Source organism: Neopsephotus bourkii, unplaced genomic scaffold, assembly GCF_033783945.1.
Source record: "Neopsephotus bourkii isolate Nb327-2 ecotype Australia unplaced genomic scaffold, CSIRO-AGI_Nbou_v1 NB_887, whole genome shotgun sequence".
Lineage (NCBI taxonomy): Eukaryota > Metazoa > Chordata > Aves > Psittaciformes > Psittacidae > Neopsephotus > Neopsephotus bourkii.
This window is the reverse complement of record NW_026901381.1, coordinates 2194282-2213432: the sequence shown is the minus strand read 5'-3', so window position 1 is coordinate 2213432 and position 19151 is coordinate 2194282. Positions and strand designations below refer to the sequence as shown.

Genomic DNA, 19151 nt, shown 5'->3' with positions numbered 1-19151 from the left:
ATTCTGTGAAGACCATTAAACTTTACACCTTCCTATTCCTTAGCAAGCTTTCAGTCTTGAAAGCCCTTCCAGCAATCCCGTAGCAACTCCGTTTCACTAACAACCTTTGTGATGGAATCTCATCAGGCGCTGTTTGAAAATAAGAAGTCCCTTGGATTCACTTTATCCATACACTCAGAGATAACCTCAGAGTGCTAGCGGGTCAGTGAGGAAGGATTTACTCTTTCCAGGAGTCCTGTTACCTTTCATAGGGCTGTGTTTATCCATTTGCTGTGCTACAGACTCTGTTTCAGAGATCAAGGTCAGACTCGCTGGTCTGTAGTTCCCCAGATCTTTAGGAACAATTTGTGTATGTGGGAGCTGTGCTGGCAGTCTGAGCCCTCTGACATAGTGGCCTTAATGATAAGTTTCAAGTCTCAGCCAGCAGTTCTGCATTTTCAGTGCTTATCAGTGCTCTTGGGGGGAGTGCCACCAGTCCCACTGACTCGGGATATTTGTTTATTTATCTCAAATGGATCTACCTCCTCTGATTTATCAGCACACAAAAGATGTGCAGGGTGTGGGACCTGGGATGCCTTTGGTGTTACAGACCAGTGCAAAACAATTCACTGAGCCTCCCCTCTGTGTCCTTACCATCCCATAGGGTGCCTCAGCTTAAAGGTTTCTTCATAGATCTTTCTTGCTGTTGTTTCTCTGCCTTTTTTCTAGACTGAATTTCAGTCACCTGGTCCTTGCCAAAGCAGACAGTGATTATTATGTTACTGTGGGAGGGGTAGAGTGTTCCCAAGAGCCTCAGCATTGCGTGTTAGAATCATGCTGCAGTGTGAAGTCTGTTGTTGACCAGCAGCCCTTGCAGCTTGTCTTGCTGTAGGCTTGCTGTTCTTTTTCCCTTTCCACTGGTCACACATGACACATGCTGTAAAACAGCTTTACTGTGTTACTATGTTGTGTTCTGTCACCCTGCTTTAGCCTCTTCAGTAATAGGGACTGCAGAGAACTGGAATAATTCCGGTACCTGCTTCCATAGAACTCTGATCCCTGTTGGGAGTTCTGATTGCTGCAGGGATAGTGATGCTTTTACTCCCTTAGCCTCAAATTTGATTTAAGCAGACAATAGTCCTGCTGCACAAGAACCAAACAATGGAGGAACAAAGGAATTGTTGAAATGTTTAGTTCTGTTGTAGATTTATGGGGCATATTTGGTTCTGGGAGAAACTTGGTTTCTAATGTTGAATAAGGTACTTAGTCAGAGTAGAGTGTGCAAGATCACAAACCCAGAAGAGTAATACATGCAGAAACAACTCATCAGTGGGGATCTGAGCTGTACAGGCAGTCTAACGGGGCTTTGTCTTTACAAGGTACTGAATCTGTAGCTAAGCTCTATAACAGTTATCTGACCAGTTGTGTTGTTTCTTTTGGCAGCCAGTGGTGGAATAAAGAAGTCTGGCAAAAAGTAGTTTGACCAAACTGCAGGGTAAGAAGCCGTTGAGTTACTCAATGGATCTGCAGCTTCAGAGAGTCATGAAAACTCACTGTCATTTGGGAAACATTGTACATTTTGTGTAGTTGGAATAAACCTTTTTTGTTAAGATGTGATATTTTCTCTTTACCTGTAGGTTTTGCTCTCAAAATGGGGTTACTGTGTTGTACTGGAAAGTATTACTGAAGCCCACGTGTGACCTTAGGCAGCCTGAGTGCATCTGCTGGTTTGGGGGTCATTTGTGAGGATCCATTTCAACTTCTGCTTTCTGTTGACAGTGGGATTCAGGGCCTGAGTGTTAAACCCTGCAGTGTTTTAACCTGGGGGGTTAGGTTTAGCTGTAACTGTTCAAGATGGGGCTGTACCAGCAGCTGCTTCTGTAAGAGCTGGAAGTTTTCTCTGAACATATTTCCATCACTGGCAAAGTCATTACTTTAGGGTCAACCCTATCCAAAACAATGCTCCTTTCCATATTGCTACTTAAGTATCCTGTGGTGCAGTACCCTATAATCCCAGTGGTTACCCCACATACACTTACCTTTGCCCTTTGTCTTCTTGTCCTTGAACTTCCACATAGGGACAACAGCACAGCTCCTTTACACCCACAGCAGGGAATTTGGGTGGGAGAAGGGATAGTAATAACGCTTATGGGATTATAACTTAGTTTTTGAAATGAATAGCGGCACACTGGGTATGGAAATGTCAAGGAAGGAATGTGATGTTCCCAAGCAAGCAGTTAAGCGGGAAAGAGTTAACACCACTTCTTCCCTCAGTGAATGGTAATGGTGAGGTACGGGCTGCTCCCTCTGACAGGAGAGGCGCCTGCAACAGGGGAATTGCTTCTGTAAGCAGTGAAGCGACATTCTGTGCTCAGCGGGAAGAGGCTGCAGATGCCGGGTGTCAGCGCACACGGTGCTAGGAGGATCTGCCTTGTTAGAAAGCTGTTTCTAGAGGGCTGAGGTGTTACCTGCCGCGGGTGGCTGCTCCTCAGGGCACATTCTTCTGGCAACAGTTGGCCCCGTTTGGGCAGGACGGGCGCGCCCGGTGCCCCCGGCTCATAGAAGGGTCGGGGCAGAGACCCGGTTCCACCGGGCCGGCCGCTGCCGCCCTCAACAGTCGGGCTCTGCTGCCCCCCGTGGTCACGGACGGCGCTGGCGCATGCGCGCTGGCGGCGGGGCCGCGCGGAGGGCAGGAGGGAACGCGCGGAGCGCAGTGCGCATGCGCACGTTGCTGTGAGAGCCGAGCCGAGCCGAACCGAGCCGTGCGCAGAGGCTGCCGGAAGGCGGTGAAGGGAGCTCTGCTGTGGTAAGAGTTTGAATGTGCTTTAGCGTCAGGGAACCTGGGCCCCGAAGGCAAAAGCTTCATAGAATCACAGCATCGTCGGGGTTGAAGGGAGCTTTAAAGCTCATCCAGTACCAACCTCCTGCCACAGGCAGGGACCCCTTCCACTGGAGCAGCTTGCTCCAAGCCCCTGTGTCCAACCTGGCCTTGAGCACTGCCGTGGATGGGGCAGCCACAGCTTCTCTGGGCACCCTGTGCCAGCGCCTCAGCACCCTCACAGGGAAGAGCTTCTGCCTAAGAGCTTATCTCAGTCTCCCCTCGGGCAGGTTAAAGCCATTGCCCTTGTCCTGTCCCTACAGGCCCTTGTCCCAAGCCCCTCTCCAGGTTTCCTGCAGCCCCTTTAGGCACTGGAGCTGCTCTAAGGTCTCCCCTTAAGGAGCCTTCTCTTCCCCATGCTGACCCGACCCAGCCCAGTTCCCTCAGCCTGGCTCCAGCCCTCACAGCATCTTTGTGGCCTCCTCTGGACTCCACATCCCTCTTGTGCTGCTACCCTCCCAGCTGGACACTGTACTGCAGGTGGGAATAGAGAACAGAATATACATGTTTGGATGTATAACACTACTCATTTTAACCTGCTTTTCTAGATCGTATCCTTGTGTGAGCTGCTTTTACAACACAAATAGTGATGTCTCAATTACCTTCAGAAATGGAAGTATTCTATGTGGTAAATAGGTTATTATTCTCCAGTCTGAAATAAAAGCAGGGTTAGTCTGCTTTTATATATAATGACTCCAGTATCACAAGTTTTAGAAAAAAAAAGAAAAAGGATTAAATAAAGCCATAAATTTAACAGATGACAAAAGAGCATTTTCTGAAACAGCGAGCCCGTAATTTCAGGTGTCAAAACTGCTGCTTTTGTGAAGCATTTATTTGTAGTCTAGCCACCATTAGTTATTGATCTCTGCAATGCCTCCTCTCCACTTCACTCCACTGAATTACGAGTTACACAGATCTCAGGAATGCAGAAGCCATTAGGAATGTACGAAACACCACTGTTTACGGGACAATATTCTGCTTCCTAATAACTTCCTAAAGGCAGGAGATTCAGTAGGTAACAGATTTCTTAAAACCATCCTGGATTTAGCAGCAGAGAACCTGCCTGTTACATACCATTTCTACAGATAGAACTGAACACATAGTACCTCCAGAGCAGAAGCTAGCCGGGGGGCAACAGAGTAAAAGAAGAGTTAGTCTTTTGAAAGAAATCCATTAATATACTGCAAAGTTCCTGTGTAAATGGCAAAGAGTTAAAATTAAATATGTACTAAACTGATTACTGCACAAAAACTCATGTAATTTTAATAAGAACCACCAGCAGGACAGAACTTCACTTGTGATGTAAACTAGCTTTGCTCTCCAGGTTTATTTTGATCTACTTACAGAAACTTACTTTTCCCAGATGCAGGAAAACAGTATTCTTGCCCAGAAGGTAATTAATTCTCTTTCAGTTCTTTACGTCACAACTCTTGCTTAAGTGTTTTGCTCAGTTCGAGTCACTTGTCTGTAATATGACAGCATAGCATCTAGACTTTGGTAAAGTGTCTCCTGAGCACCACTGCTTTTGGGCTGCGCTGAAGGTGCCACATCCTGGTCACTGTGGCTGCAGGGTTGCATACCTGGAGCTGCATCCTGGTCACTGTGGCCACAGGGCTGCACCCCTGGAGGTACATCCTGGTCACTGTGGCCGCAGGGCTGCACCCCTGGAGCTGCAACCTGGTCACTGTGGCTGCAGGGCTGCACCCCTGGAGCTGCAACCTGGTCACTGTGGCTGCAGGGCTGCACCCCTGGAGCTGCAACCTGGTCACTGTGGCTGCAGGGCTGCACCCCTGGAGCTGCATCCTGGTCACTGGGGCCACAGGGCTGCACCCCTGGAGCTGCATCCTGGTCACTGGGGCCGCAGGGCTGCACTCCTGGAGGTAGGTCCTGGTCACTGTAACCACAGGGCTGCACCCCTGGAGGTACATCCTGGTCGCTGTAACCACAGGGCTGCACCCCTGGAGGTACATCCTGGTCGCTGTAACCACAGGGCTGCACCCCTGGAGGTACATCCTGGTCGCTGTAACCACAGGGCTGCACCCCTGGAGGTACATCCTGGTCGCTGTAACCACAGGGCTGCACCCCTGGAGGTACATCCTGGTCGCTGTAACCACAGGGCTGCACCCCTGGAGGTACATCCTGGTCACTGTAACCACAGGGATGCACCCCTGGAGGCACACCTTGGGCACTGCAACCATAGGGGTGCACTCCTGGAGGTGCATCCTGGGTGCTGCAACCACAGGGCTGCATTCCTGGAGGTGCCTCCTGGGTGCCATAGCCATAGGCCTGCATTGGGAGTGGCACGTTGTGAGCACCATAGCCATAAGCCGGCATTGGTGGAAGTGTGCTCGGAGTGCCATAGCCATAATGCTGCATTGGAAATGGCACATCATGACTGCCATAGCCATAAGGCTGCACTGATGACAGCATATGTGGAGCACCATAGCCATAAGCCTGCATTGGTGGCGGCACACCTCGAGCACCATAACCATAAGCCTGTGCTGATGGTGGCATATCCTCATCATCGCTGCTGTCATCTTCCGATGATGGCACAGCTTGAGTGTTACTGCCACAGGGTTCTGCTGATGCTGACTCATCTCGAACGCTGCTGTTGTAAGCCTGCATGGATGGTGCCCCTTCTCCAGTGCTGCTGCCATTGGCCTGCACTGATGGCATCCTTGGGTTTTGTGCTGTCTCTGATTCCAGTTTTTCAGAGGAGGTGTCATCTGGTTCTGAATTCTGCCTTCTATAATCACCACCTTTCTTTTGTCCCAGGAAGTATGCAGAAGGTGGTGCAAATTCTGGGTCTCGCTCATCTCTGAGTTCTTCCTGTTTCTTCAACCACTGTCCAAACATCAATTCTGGTAGAAAAAAGAAAAATGGTAGATTGAATATAGATTTCAGGGTCTGGGGATCAGTCAGAAAGGAAGGAAAACAAATCAGCAAACAGAAGATGCAGCTGTGTAAAACCGTTTGAAGTTACTTTTCCACCTGGGACTGGACTGCTGGTGGAGCTTCTTTACAGAGCAGGAATGAAAGCACTGAGTATTTAAAGATAAGCCATCCTCTACGTAACTCATCCTGGTCACTGTAAGATACTTTAACAATGTGGTCATTGGTTACAAAAAAACAGCTGATCAGTTAGATGACTCTTAACTAAATAGAAAATAGAAACCAATCAAAGCATTAAGAGCTGAGTTAGTAGAAGATGAAGATGAGATTCGCTCTAGTGGACACAGCCAAAACCAGTAACTTCTTTAGTTCAACAAGAGTGGTAGATATTCTGGTTACTGTAACAGCTGCTGATTTCTGATTAAAACCAGTTCTGAAGTACTGCAATGATGTGACAACTCAAGGTCACCACAGTCAAAAAGATAACCCTAAAGCCTACTCCAAAAATATACTTCATTGCTTCTCAGTCTCACCATACAAAATGGATATGAAAGCAGCAGTGTGCAGTGCTTCTGAATCTACACCTCCTTACCTTTGCCTTTATCCCACTCTCGGACATGAGGCACACCAGGCTTTGTATCTCTTCTCTCCTGGATCACAACCTCTACCTTTCTGCTTGCTGCAGGAACTCTTGGAGCTTCTGGTTCATCAGTTGCACCTTTCACCTCTGTGTTACACAAAAAGAGAGTAGTGTTTGTGAACAAGATAAAATCTACATGAACCTCATAGGAGAAATAGGAAGCAAGAGTTATTTGCATTTATAGAGCTCATACCAGTTATCTAATTTAATTCTAATAATGAAATGCATCTGAGTAGGGAGGTGATTTTTTTTCCCCCTAATTACAGCATATTAATTCAGCACAGATAACGGGTAAGAGGCAGATACCAGAAAACATATCCACCAGGAGACACTTCATTAGCTTTCTACTTGTATCAAAAAGCCTGCTGAAAATTGACTGCCTAATAACCCCTAAAGCAAAGTGCCAAGTGTTATATTGAAACCAAAAACTTGGGTAAAAAATAAGAACATTAGTGTGTTATCTCCATTTCATTTACTGGAGAAAATGGTTTGTGTTGTTTTTCTGAACTACAGCAACAGCAGTGGCACAGGACTGTTCTTCATTTCCAGAACACTTCCCAGTTAATCACTTGCATAGAAATCTGACACAGTGAAATACTAGCAACATTTTACAGTGTGAGACAGACAGTACAGGTTGAGCAGCAGTGTCATAAGGGAGACAGAGCAGAGATGGGATTAGAACTCCAATTCATCATCCTAGGTTCTAAACTCAGCTGCATGTCCAATTTACAGACTGCACTGAAACCGCAGGACTGGATATATCAAAATTAACTTGTCACTGCTTTTTTATTCTATTTAATCTTAAGAAAGAGCCAGGAATATTTCAGCAGCTCTAACCTCAACCTGCAGGATTAATCCACGTAATTCATGCTGTCAGGTGTGCATCAAAAAAGCCTCCAGTCTACATACGGTATTTTTACCTGCATTATTACGCTATTTCTGGCATGATTTTATACCTACACACAATTACTTGAACTCTATCTTAATGGTTATACTATACAGAACACATCATACCAATATATTGAATGTCGAAACTGAAATCAATTAGAATATGCCTGTCCATCAAGTACAAGCTGAAATAGCAAGTGTTTAACTCAAAGAGGCAGCAGATCATACCTCCATTCTCCAGTTTCAATGCCTCTTCCTCTAATCCAGCTTCCCTTAACTTTTTAATCTTCCGTGCTCGCAGTTTAGACAGCCTTGCATCCAGAGCTGCCTTCCTTTTCTCCTTCAACTGTTCACGTTTAGTTCTCTGATCGAGTGTCTTAACAGCAAAGAAAAATAGGAATTAATATTCCTTTGTTATTATAATCAATTACATCCTCCCTCAGTAAACAACTAAAAGCAATCCTTATCAAGTACCATGCTTCAACAGGGAAAGACCAAATAGTTTGAGTCAACTGTAGGCACCATCTAATATAAGACTTACACAACAGATCAAAGCCAGTGACCACTGAAATCAGGATGCCCTCATAGCAGAGTTTGCTCTTTAAGCTCATACCTGCTCTCTGAGCATGTCCAGCGTTGCTCGTTGTTTGTGCCTAAGTTCTTGGTCACGAGAAAAGGCAAAGTACCCAACACCCAGCTGCCTGGCCTCTGCAAAGAACATAAATAAACTTAAGTTACACTCCATTTATAATTCACAGTAACTCCAAGCACCATGCACCCTGCTTTTCAGCACAGAATTACTCCCAAGAACATACACAGCATTAAGTTTTAGGTGGCTAAAAAGGGCTTGGTTTAGATTATGCATAAAGAGAAGCTTCCTGAAGGAGAACACAGGAGCAGGGAATGACATTTGAAAGACACATTTGAGGAAAAATAAATCTAGATTTATGTAGTGGTAATTTGAATGGGTTTTACACATGTGGCTCAACACCTACACTTTGCCATGTAGGCACAAGAAGTAACTTTCCCTTGCTTCCTCTAAATCTGACCTCTTTGGGGATATAAAGAGAAGTGATAATGAAGTCTGGAAGCATACCATTTTCTCGAATGTCCTCATAATGTATGGGTCCCATGGGTTTTCTGAGGGCTTCTTCTTCTTCTTTTTCCCACTGCTGCCTCTGAAGTTCTCTTTTCATGTCTTCAGATAACAGAGTATTCCCATCAGGAACTAGTCTAATTAAAAATAAAAGGTAGGGATTACAGACAAGTTTTACAGTAGAAACAGTGAAAGTGTGATTGGGTCTGATCCAATCCTGCAGTTGTCACAAAATACAGATCATTGCAGGCACCATTTAGTGATGCCACATCGATGACTATAGCACATGGTGAAGACAAAACACAAAACTATGCCCCATAAGTTATGTTTTACATTCAGTCAGCATTTACATTAAAAAGTGTTCCTTAGTAGATTATTAATAACTTCCTTTGGGCTTTTATTTGAAAAGCATGGTCTCCACCCTGTTGCTATTCCAAAACAATACACCAGCCATATATTTCAAGTGGTCAGCTGCCAAGGTGAAACAAAACAGAAGCCTGGGAATAATATATGGATTATAGTAAGAAGCTCTCAGCAAATCAGTCGTGCACAATTTCTCTGCAGCTATGCTATTTTTAAGGCACAATATTGTAACCAGAAGTCTGTCTAAAGTAAATCAAGAGGCAGTAGTAGCATCAGTAATTTAGTATTGAGAACGGGCTAACAAAGCACAGCCTCATGTCCTTCTCATTACAAAATGCATGTTAAACAATGCAAGGAGCATGCACTTCCATCAGAGAAACCACACCTTTTCCCTTGCAGTTCCTGATCCATTTTAAGTAGACCTGGCAAATCCTTCTTCATACAGCGTCTAGACCGCCCCAGGAAATCAACATAATCAACCCTGTAATGAAAGCAAAGGAAATCTGAATCAGAACTTCCATTGGCAGAACTCTTTAACCAGAAGATAGAAGCAGTGGCACTTTCCAAAGAGAACTCATCACCTCTCAGTCTCTCCAACAGACTCACAGGCCAAGGGGCTACATTCTGAATAGGGCATATGACAGTTTTATCACAGACATTTCATCCCCCTCTCTCTGAGCCAGCGTTTGCCTTGACGATAAAATAGCATTAAAAAAATAGTCAAAAGTTACAACATTGTGTAGTTTTCACGCCAGAATAAAACTGAGCCTGGTACTTGCTTCCCATGGTGAAAATAATGATGTGGCATTGACTTCTTACAGATACGAAATTGCTACAATACACTTCAATTATCAGTCTAAAGCTCATTTAGAGTAGGCTGATAGCATTCATTCAACTGCCATAACAAAGGCTGACTAAAATGCAAGTGAAATGTTCCTCTGAAGCACATATTGTGCTGCTTATTATTTATAGCACTGAACACTTAATTCACAGTTGCTGAAAGGCTGTTGAGAGCTGTACTTACTGTGCTGTAATGCCAGGAAGTTCTTGATTATCTAGCTACTTCAATTATCCTGTCTAAAGAATTAATACTACACCTGAAAAAGTATGACTGGCAATCTGGTTCCCAAAACCCAAACTTGTAAAGATCTGTACTTTTAGGAAGTTAAGACTTTTACATAATTTCCAAGGATATCTACAGCTCAGCATGTGCTCTTTGGGTTTTATAATAATGTGACATTGGTAGGAAAATATCTACATTCTCTATAGTAAAGATGTAACTACAGCTGCAGAATAAACAGCATTAACTATCCCAGTATCCTCATTATGGTCTGGCCGCACCGAGATGGAGAGTCTATTAATAATAATACATGTCACTGAAGTGAGATGTAGGCAGTGATGAAAAAGCACCATGTGAATGGTAATTTGTGATACCTTAAGGCAATGAGAGCACAAATCAATTTGAGCCCACTGCTAGTAGATAGTTTCATCCTGAATTTCAGCAGGATGCTGGGAGTGAGTGTATTTGCCTTCCAACCAGGAACGATTCAATCTTCCAATTCATTCTGAAATACTGCAAATCTGATCTTGGCCCAATAAACCAGATACTGAAGGGGGGTCTCTGTTTCTTATCTGTTAATGCTCTTTTAAGCTGATCATGAGAAATAAAATCTCTGTTCCATAAACATTTTGAACAAATGGGAAAGGAAAATGTTCAGTCAGATCCATTTCGTAACCATCCCAAATGTCTTGGATGAAAAACTAGTGGCTCCTTGGAATGTCACAGACAATTGTCACAGGCTACTGGCTATGCTGAAGTTAAACAGTGGAAGTAATGCTGGAAAATCATGTTTTCCCTGTCAGTGTTTATCTCCTTTAAGAGGAGGTCACACAATGAAAATGATTGCTCATTTCATAAGTCACACACAAATAGAGAAGGTTGATACAATAATACCCCCAAGTTTTGCTGAAGTACATTTCAAGGCTCCCAAGTACATAACTGTATCAATATTGCAGTCAGAACTGCCAAAAACCATGCAAGAGAATCAGAGGACATTATGACATCTCACTTACAGTACATCTCCCCAATTCCTATTTCTCTAAAGCCCAGATGTAGATTCTACTGCAGTGTTACCCACATGGGAAGGGAAAGTCAGGACAACCAAGCCCAATCCCTGGTACCAACCATTCTTCATCTGGGTCCTCAGGTGGTGGTATTTCCATTTCAGGTTGAGCATCCTCATCATCTGTGTCTTTTTCCAAAGTCTTTCCAGCAGCTTCGCTCTGACACAGCTCCTGCACCTCGTGCTGTTTGTCTATGATCTTCTGAGTGAAATCCACTAGGTACAAATCCTCCGTTTCTTCATCTAAGGCAGAAAATCAATTCTTAAGAGAACAGCCATGGAAAGAACAGAACTGAGCACAAAATCAATACAAAACAGCTACAATCTGCTTTTCAGCTGCCAGCAACACCCTTGACTATGCTATTAGGGAATACTTAAATCTCATTCAGTGCCAAACAAACTTGGAGCTGTAAATCAGCTCCATAGCTGTAACTTCTACTCCTGAATAGAGGTTCTGGGGTACTTTAAAGCAATTCATCTTTTATGTACAGTACAGAACAAGTTGAGTATTTGGTCTAAAACATTCTCTGCCCATTAACCAGTTCAGCAGCACAGGGTTTGCTGTGAAACAGCCCAAATACATCCTTGATGCTTAACACTTGGTTAAGTCAGCAGTAGTAAAGCTGCCCCTGGAGCACTTAGAAAAGTAGAGAAAAGTGGTGGGGTCACAAGGACAAAGATGGACACTAGTAAAGAAAACATGGGAGATGAGCCACAGAGATTTGCATTCTTGCTTCTTGCAGGGGACTGAATTTGAGAGAGGAGAGGGACAGATCAGAATTCCTTAACACTATGAACTACACAATTGGCACTCACACATGGACCAGCCAGAGTGCCCCCCTGCTCCTCTTCATAAAGGTCCAAGAATTAAGATGCAGGATACAACATCAGCAATGCAATACAAAGACTGCATAATGGGCAGTAAATTAATTTTGATTTTCAAGATTCTATACTGAAAAAAACCCAGAATATATTCTGCCCACTTACTGAGTGAAACAGCCCATCATGCTTTACTAGGGCAGACTGTCCTTCAGAAGGTCACTTCATTTTCTCTAGTATCTATACTTTTTCCCCATTTCAAAGCAGAATAACCCATGTCAATCACTTCATACAGTAACTCAAAAAATAATTCCCATGTACAAGGACAAGCACTGAATTCATAGTGTAGCTGCTGTGAGTCACCAGAGTCAGAAAACCAAGTTTTATATACGTGTATGTATATATATATATATATAAAACCACTCATTTAGACTAGTTTTCTTTTCACCTGGAAAGTTGCCTTTGCTCATTTTCTCATAGAGCTTTGCTTTCTCTTCTAGCTTCTTCCTGAAAAAGAAAAGCAAAGCAAACCAAACATTGCAATCCCACCAATTCCAAACACAGTTAAAATAACCAATATAGCCTTAGAGAAATGGAACAGCAAAGTACCAGGAGCACTTGAGATGTTTACTAGAAGCTGACTGATGCCTGGTTTTGGTTTTGAAGCCTAACTGACGTTTCTGAAGACACATATCCAGTTTCTGAGTTCATAATGAAAAGCATTCTAGTGAAGTTACAGAATTAATCTTAATTGTAAGTCAAGTATGTGGGAACAGGATGTATTCCAAGTATTCCACCTCTAACTACTACAATTAGTAGTACTGGAAGTACTGACAGTTATTCAGTACTGGAAGCTATTTGCAGGTATGAGATACCGAAATACTCTTTCACAAGGAAGGGGAAGGAAAAAAAGAGATCATGGAGTTACACTGAAGCTTAGAAACTGAAGAGAAAACCTGAGCTCTTTTCTGGAATGGTAGAAGAAAAGTTTGAAGAGCAAGGACCTGCTTACAGAAAAACAGCAAATGGTTTATAATTCACATTTTTAACATATATCTTATTGTATAACTCACATGCTTAGAAGAAGAGCTAAATCTTGAAATAAAATGAACTGGTTTCTGTCCAAGAAACACTTTGCTATAGAATTCTAATGTACTGCTGCCCTGGCTTTTAATGCTGAAGATGACTTGCAAAAACCAGTAACTGATAAACTGAGAGAGCTCTGATAACGTGAGGGCAGCCCCAGAGCACGAGAGTGCTGGGATCCAGTTTGTACGTTACTGATGAAGAGCATGAGATCAATGCTGGTGTTACTGGTTGGTCTAACGAGAACTGCTGGTCCAAAACACATGTAACTTACTTTATGTGCTTTTCTAAACACTGGAAAGCAAATTCTAGAAAGCATTCCTTCCTTACAGAGCCTGAGAGCTACCTTGATGTATCCAGTATCTGCTCCTCTTCCTTCTTCTGCTCAGCATCTTTCTCAGCTCGATTTGCAACTCCTGTGTTTTGTTTGTTCCAGATACTTGGTTTCTGTGGGTACAATTTTATAACAAATAATAAAGAAATAAGTAAATAATAATGCTGAAATGGCTAATGATTAAAAACTATTTCAACTCCACAATGCAAACTCTGCAAATCAATCATGAAAGAGTTTGTAAGTAACAACTTAACCATGACTGACTTGAGACTACCCCTGCTGAGTTGTAGGACAGAGCAGGTATGTCCTAAAATTAGACTGCAGTAAAATCTAACAGTTAAGGACAGGCTGAGAAGCAAAGAAAAGGTACTTAGAAATCAAACAAGATCTATTCTGATGAAGATGTTAAGGTAAAAACAAAACAGTAATTGGCAAGATTGTTCTTATTAAAGTAACAAAGCTATGAATTGTTTCTGTTCTCTATTACCTTCATTTTAGATACAAAAAACAATGTTTGCCCATTTGCAGCTTAACCCTGTAAATGCTGCTTGTTCTTCAAATATAGCAGCAATGCTGAATTCTACTACTGGAAAGCTACACCACGAATAAAAACCAATGTGCAGTAAAGAATAAAATATGAGAGAACTGTGCATATTATGCATTGTAATATAAAAGAATTGAGAGCAAAGCATTCATCAAGGAAGTTCAGTGATTCTGGAAGAGTCTTTCATCCTCCCATCCTTCAGGGAACAGCACAAAATCTTGGAGAAAAAAGAAAAGCAGCATCTTTTTCTGCAGTGAAAAAGCTGTGGCTCCTGGGGAATGAAGGTTAAGAGCAGATTCAGATGGGCATAAACCTGAGACAAGTTCTCTGCTATGCACAAGAATCTCACCGAAGTATGAAATTTAAAGACCACCCTCATTGTGTACATTTTACATTTGAGGAGTAACACAGCTCCGAGTATTTCTTGATTTAGATTTGATTAGGAGCTTCTTTATTTTAAAAAGAAAGAAGGACCAAAACAACAATGGAAAAAAAAAATCCTACCTTATTAGAAGTCCTGGGCTTTGGGAAGACGCCAGCATCTTTCAGGAGCTTTTCTTTCTTGAATTCCTCTTGCTTTCGGAAGAGTTCTGCTTTGAGATCTACCAACTACAGCAATAGCAAAATAAACCAGTAAATAACCAAGATACTTCACACACTTTTGATACATCAGTTACTGTAATAAATAACTGTATTTCTAGTTAAACTATCTGGCATTTACAGTTACATGAGCATTTGACTGCATTTTTATGGGGAACTTTGGAGTACTGATGCTATCAAAGATGACTCCAATTTTACAGCAAATAATACACAAACCCCACAAGACAAATTACTATTAAGGATTTAATAAAACCCGAAAGATATCCTCTGGTACATAATGGAAATGAGAGACATCATTCCATACAGATTCCACCGGCCTCCCAGTGGCAAACAAATAGAGGAGAACTAATGAAATTATTATGCTGATTTTGAAAAGGAAACTTCAGCCATTAGATAAGAATCCTGTCTCAGAAAAAAGCTGATAAAAGTCTGCTCTCATAAAACACATACACTTGCCCACTGGTTTATATACTGTTTATATAGATGTTTCTTTCTTCTTCTTTTTCCCCCGAATAAATACAGAAGTAGCATTGCCATTTTGACCAATGTCCATCTCCTCTGTTATTAGGAAACATCACCAGCCTGGGTAATATCTTGATATTACATTAATAAACCACATCTGGAAGAGGATGTTGTGCCCCTTTCCCTGCCAGCCCTACAGAACACAGATCTCACAGACGTACATTACATCAGGAAAGGGGAACACTTTGGTATTAACAGTGTTTGGAAACACTAAAGCATTTGCTTTTCAAGTCCCTGTAACAACGATGCACGGTGTTGTAAATTAACCTTTCTCCTCACTGCTTAAAAGTGATCATCCAAACCCTCAGTGTTAAATACTTCATATACAACAACTCACCGTTTACACTAACTAGTTACTCAGAAAAATGAAGTGTTTGGACAAAGTCCCTTATTAACAGACTGCTGCAGAGCAGTGAGGCACAGCACTGGAGAGCTGTCCCCAAGGCTTAGGAAAAAGAGGAAATCATAGAATCCCAGACTGGTTTGTGTTGGAAGGGACCTTAAAGCTCATCCAGCTCCAAACCCTGCCACAGGCAGGGACCCCTTCCACTGGAGCAGCTTGCTCCAAGCCCCTGTGTCCAACCTGGCCTTGAACACTGCCAGGGATGGGGCAGCCACAGCTTCTCTGGGCACCCTGTGCCAGCGCCTCAGCACCCTCACAGGGAAGAGCTTCTGCCTAAGAGCTCAGCTCAGTCTCCCCTCTGGCAGGTTAAAGCCATTCCTCCTTGTCTCATCATTATACCCCTTATCAAAAGCCGCTCTCTTCGTTTTCTTGTAGCCCCTTTATGCACTGGAGCTGCTCTAATCTCTCCCTGGAATCACGCTTGGTGAGGAAGACAAACGAACCAAACCCGCAGCCCAAAACGGGACTCCAGACCCAACGCTCTCCATCCATGCACCCACCAGCACCTGCCTCACTGACTGCGCAGGTCAGCGGGGGACAGAAAGCACGCCCCTTGTTTTCTTGTGCTGGTTTCTCGGGGAGCGGCCTGCACCGGCCGAGCCCGTCGGCCGGAGCGGGACAGGGCTGGCCGCCCTCACACCGGACAGGCCTCCCCGATGAGACAGGGAGGTTTCGTTTCCTTCCCCACCCCGGTCGCTGACCCACTCACCGAGGAGGCGGCCACCTCCAGCGGCTTCTTCCTCCGGTCCATGGCGCTGCCGGCAGCCTTCTTCCGAGCTTTACGGCCTTACCGTAAAGCGTAGCGAAAGCGAGGCCTTGTTGCGACAGTGCTGGTGAGGGAAGGCGGGCCCTTTCCTGCCACCATGTTGGGGAGGTCAGAGGGGCTCCGCCTTGGTGCGGTCCTATCGGCACTATCGAACCTCATCGTGGCTTCGGGCCGCGTATGTGCGGCGGTGACAGACCCTTCCTTCTCTAGAGCCTCTTGTCGTGACCGTAGGGCAGCCTGCGGGCGAATCTGAAGTGCTCCCTGGTGCTGGAGACAGCCGTGTCCTTCAGCACCAGGCTGGGTTTAGCCCTGTGGCTGTTGCTCTCAGGGCTGCTTTGTTTAAAGCACACGCTTGGGATGAAGCGTTGTGGCTGTTCTGCTGCCTAGAGCCTGCTGCTTGCATGGAGCCCTGCTGAGGGAGGTGGGATTAATGAGCCACAGCTCATTAACACTGTGTCGTCCATCATAGGTAAATACAAACCCACCTCTATCAATAATGACCGAATACAAACCCACCTGTATGCATAGTAACCAAATACAAACCCACCTGTATGCATAGTAACCAAATACAAACCCACTTCTATCCATAATAACGAAATACAAGCCACCTGTATCTATAACAGCCAAAACTCACACGTGCTGAACCCAGCCCTGTAACCTCAGAGGTGAGCACAGGTGACTCTTAGGGAATGAGTTTCACTTACCCAGGGTAGCTCATTGTATCTGTTACCATCCCCATGAAGAAAAAGGGCTGTGGTAGGTTTTAATTCACAGTGGTTCTGAAGATCATCATTATCTGGAGTCGCAAGAGGAAGCTGCCTTTCACTTGTCTTTAATAAAGTGGCAATATACAAGGTGCTGCGATGTTGTTGCTTGGCAATGTGACAGCTGATGGAAGCGCCTGATACAGCTCCTTTGGTCTGTGAAGTTTATTGGTGTTGTGTTTGGGAGCTGGGTCAGGCTCATATTTAAACAGTGGATGCAGAACTGCAGAGCTGACAGAGACACTCAGCTGCTAAGTAAGCTACAGCTGTATTCTGGGGAGCATGAAGTGTGCCATTCAGAAGGAGCAGTTTCTGGCCCTACTGAAGCTGTCTTAGAATCATAGACTCATAGAATAGTTCGGGTTGGAAAGGACCTTAAGATCATCCAGTTCCAACCCCCCTGCCGTGGGCAGGGACACCTCACACTAAACCATGGCACCCAAGGCCTCGTCCAACCTGTCCTTGAACACTGCCAGGGATGGAGCATTCACAACCTCCCTGGGCAACCCACTCCAGTGCCTCACCACCCTAACAGGAAAGAATTTCCTCCTTATATCCAATCTAAACTTCCCCTGTTTCAGTTTTAACCCATTACCCCTTGTCCTGTCACTACAGTCCCTAATGAAGAGTCCACCCCCAGCATCCCTATATGCCCCCTTCAGATACTGGAAGGCTGCTATGAGGTCTCCACGCAGCCTTCTCTTCTCCAGGCTGAACAGCCCCAACTTCCTCAGCCTGTTTTCATACGGGAGGTGCTCCAGTCCCCTGATCATACTCGTCTTGCTTTGGACTTTTTAAATGGGGAGAGGTGGGAGACAACAGACACAGAAAAGTGCAGGTCATGTCAGAGCCATGAAGTTTGCTGGTTTCATCTGCGACGGGAGAAGGGAACTGAGCATTACTGAAAAACAGGACGAAGGAATGAAACCATCTGCGCTGCTCTGATTAAATCTCACTTCAACAAATCACGCATTGGTGCCTGTGCAAACCTCAGCAATAGCACTGAGAAGGAAATCCAGCCCAACCCCAGCCCAGGGTTGGCTCTGACCAATTCCCACCCTTCCTTTGGAGGCATGGCCTGTGCAAGGCACATTTCCCCCCCTGGAGTGCATTGATTCTTCTCCACATTGTTCCCATCCTACATTACAGCCATAGGACTCACTTGTTCACCCATTGTCACAGGTTTCCAGCACTTTCAGGAGCTCAGGAGTAGTTTTATCTTGAGACTCCCATAGCATGAAGTGTTCCTGAAGAGCTGGCAGTCAGCCCCACTCCTGTGTACCTCTTTATAACTGCAGGTGCAAAAACACATCAAGAAATCTCAGTCTCCTGAAAACCTGGCCTGTAGAATATGATGTTCACTGGCTAAGCTCAATGCCTGAGGCTCCGGGGTAGAAACCCTACGTGTAATGTAACACTAGAGAGCTGCTTGGGGACTTCAGTGCTGCTTAGGCTTTCTGACTCGAATCTAAAAGGATGCAAATGCTGAGTCTATTTGGGCTACATGTTTTATCCTGTTATCCCTCCCCTTCAGATGCCTGAATCCAGACCTTTGCTTGCAGGATTGGCACTGCCTAAGCCCCTGTAAGACTGTTTGCAGCTCCTTACTGCATTATGTCCTTCCTGTTGCATTTTCATGCTATGGCCTGCCCATCACTCTTAGCAAACTGCTTTCGGCACCATCCCGCATTCACTTCCTAGTAGCACTTTCCATCTTTACAAGCAAACTGACCTTCTCTTGTGATGTTAGAAGCAAATTCTGCTTTTCCACATGTACAAATCTGGGGTTTTGTTTGCTTTGGTTTGGTCTTGTTCTGTTTGTGCTCTCCTTGCACTCTCTGGTTTTGTATTCACCTGCCTGAACTGTGCTGGAACAGCACTCTTTGTTACGGGTGCTGCATAAAATAGCTCAGTATCATCCCAGCAGCTGTCTATGTTCTTGGATAGTCATAGGGGATGTGTGAAGATGGAATTAGGCCCTGGAGGTGCCAGCATCTCCTTTCTGGTTGAGGGTGAGGTGCATGACCAGGGTTGTAAGGAAAACCGTGCTACCGAGTGACTGTGTCACAGGATGTGGAACAAGGGATGAATCTTAGGCACTGCAAGCTAGCTCGTGTTGTTGCTGTGAGCAAGGACCACAGAGATGGAACTTCAGTGCTTGCAAGAAACATATTTAGCTCATGTTCCCTCTCAGCATCAGCATCACTAGCAGGCAGTGGCAAAAGCAGAACTGGACAGAGGGGAGCCCCATGCTTGCTGGAGCAGTGGTGTTGCTCTGTGTGCTGCCGTGCTCTGTAAGGGGTGTAGGACTCTGCACTGCAGCACACATCCAGAGATATGGCTTTCAGAGCACTCTGTAAGTGTTGGTTCAGTAGTTTTGTATTTATGGTCTGACAACTGACAAGCTTTCCCACATCTGGTTCCCACCAAAAGGCTCGATATCGACTCTACCCA

General features: G+C 44.6%; 1 protein-coding gene and 1 long non-coding RNA gene across 3 annotated transcripts; both read right to left on the bottom strand.

Moving 5' to 3' along the window:
* Positions 1 to 4147: 4147 nt before the first annotated feature.
* Positions 4148 to 16069, bottom strand: CCDC174 (coiled-coil domain containing 174). Of its 2 annotated transcripts, XM_061357177.1 has the most exons (12): positions 15877 to 16069; positions 14147 to 14251; positions 13111 to 13211; positions 12127 to 12185; positions 10922 to 11102; positions 9122 to 9217; positions 8374 to 8510; positions 7891 to 7985; positions 7506 to 7653; positions 6342 to 6476; positions 4445 to 5718; positions 4148 to 4402 (listed from the first exon to the last, which is right to left on the bottom strand). In XM_061357177.1, exons 1-12 carry the CDS (start codon positions 15916 to 15918, stop codon positions 4292 to 4294), a joined length of 2484 nt encoding a protein of 827 aa, XP_061213161.1. In that variant the 5' UTR covers positions 15919 to 16069; the 3' UTR covers positions 4148 to 4291. The 2 variants fall into 2 exon arrangements, with proteins under 2 accessions (XP_061213161.1, XP_061213160.1); XM_061357176.1 differs by having other exon boundaries at positions 4148 to 5718; positions 15877 to 16068.
* A 334-nt stretch (positions 16070 to 16403) lies between these two features.
* LOC133214436 (uncharacterized) lies at positions 16404 to 17533 on the bottom strand. Its single transcript, XR_009726120.1, has 3 exons — positions 17473 to 17533; positions 16542 to 17024; positions 16404 to 16480 (listed from the first exon to the last, which is right to left on the bottom strand). It is a non-coding gene; the product is annotated as an uncharacterized LOC133214436 (long non-coding RNA).
* Positions 17534 to 19151: the final 1618 nt, after the last annotated feature.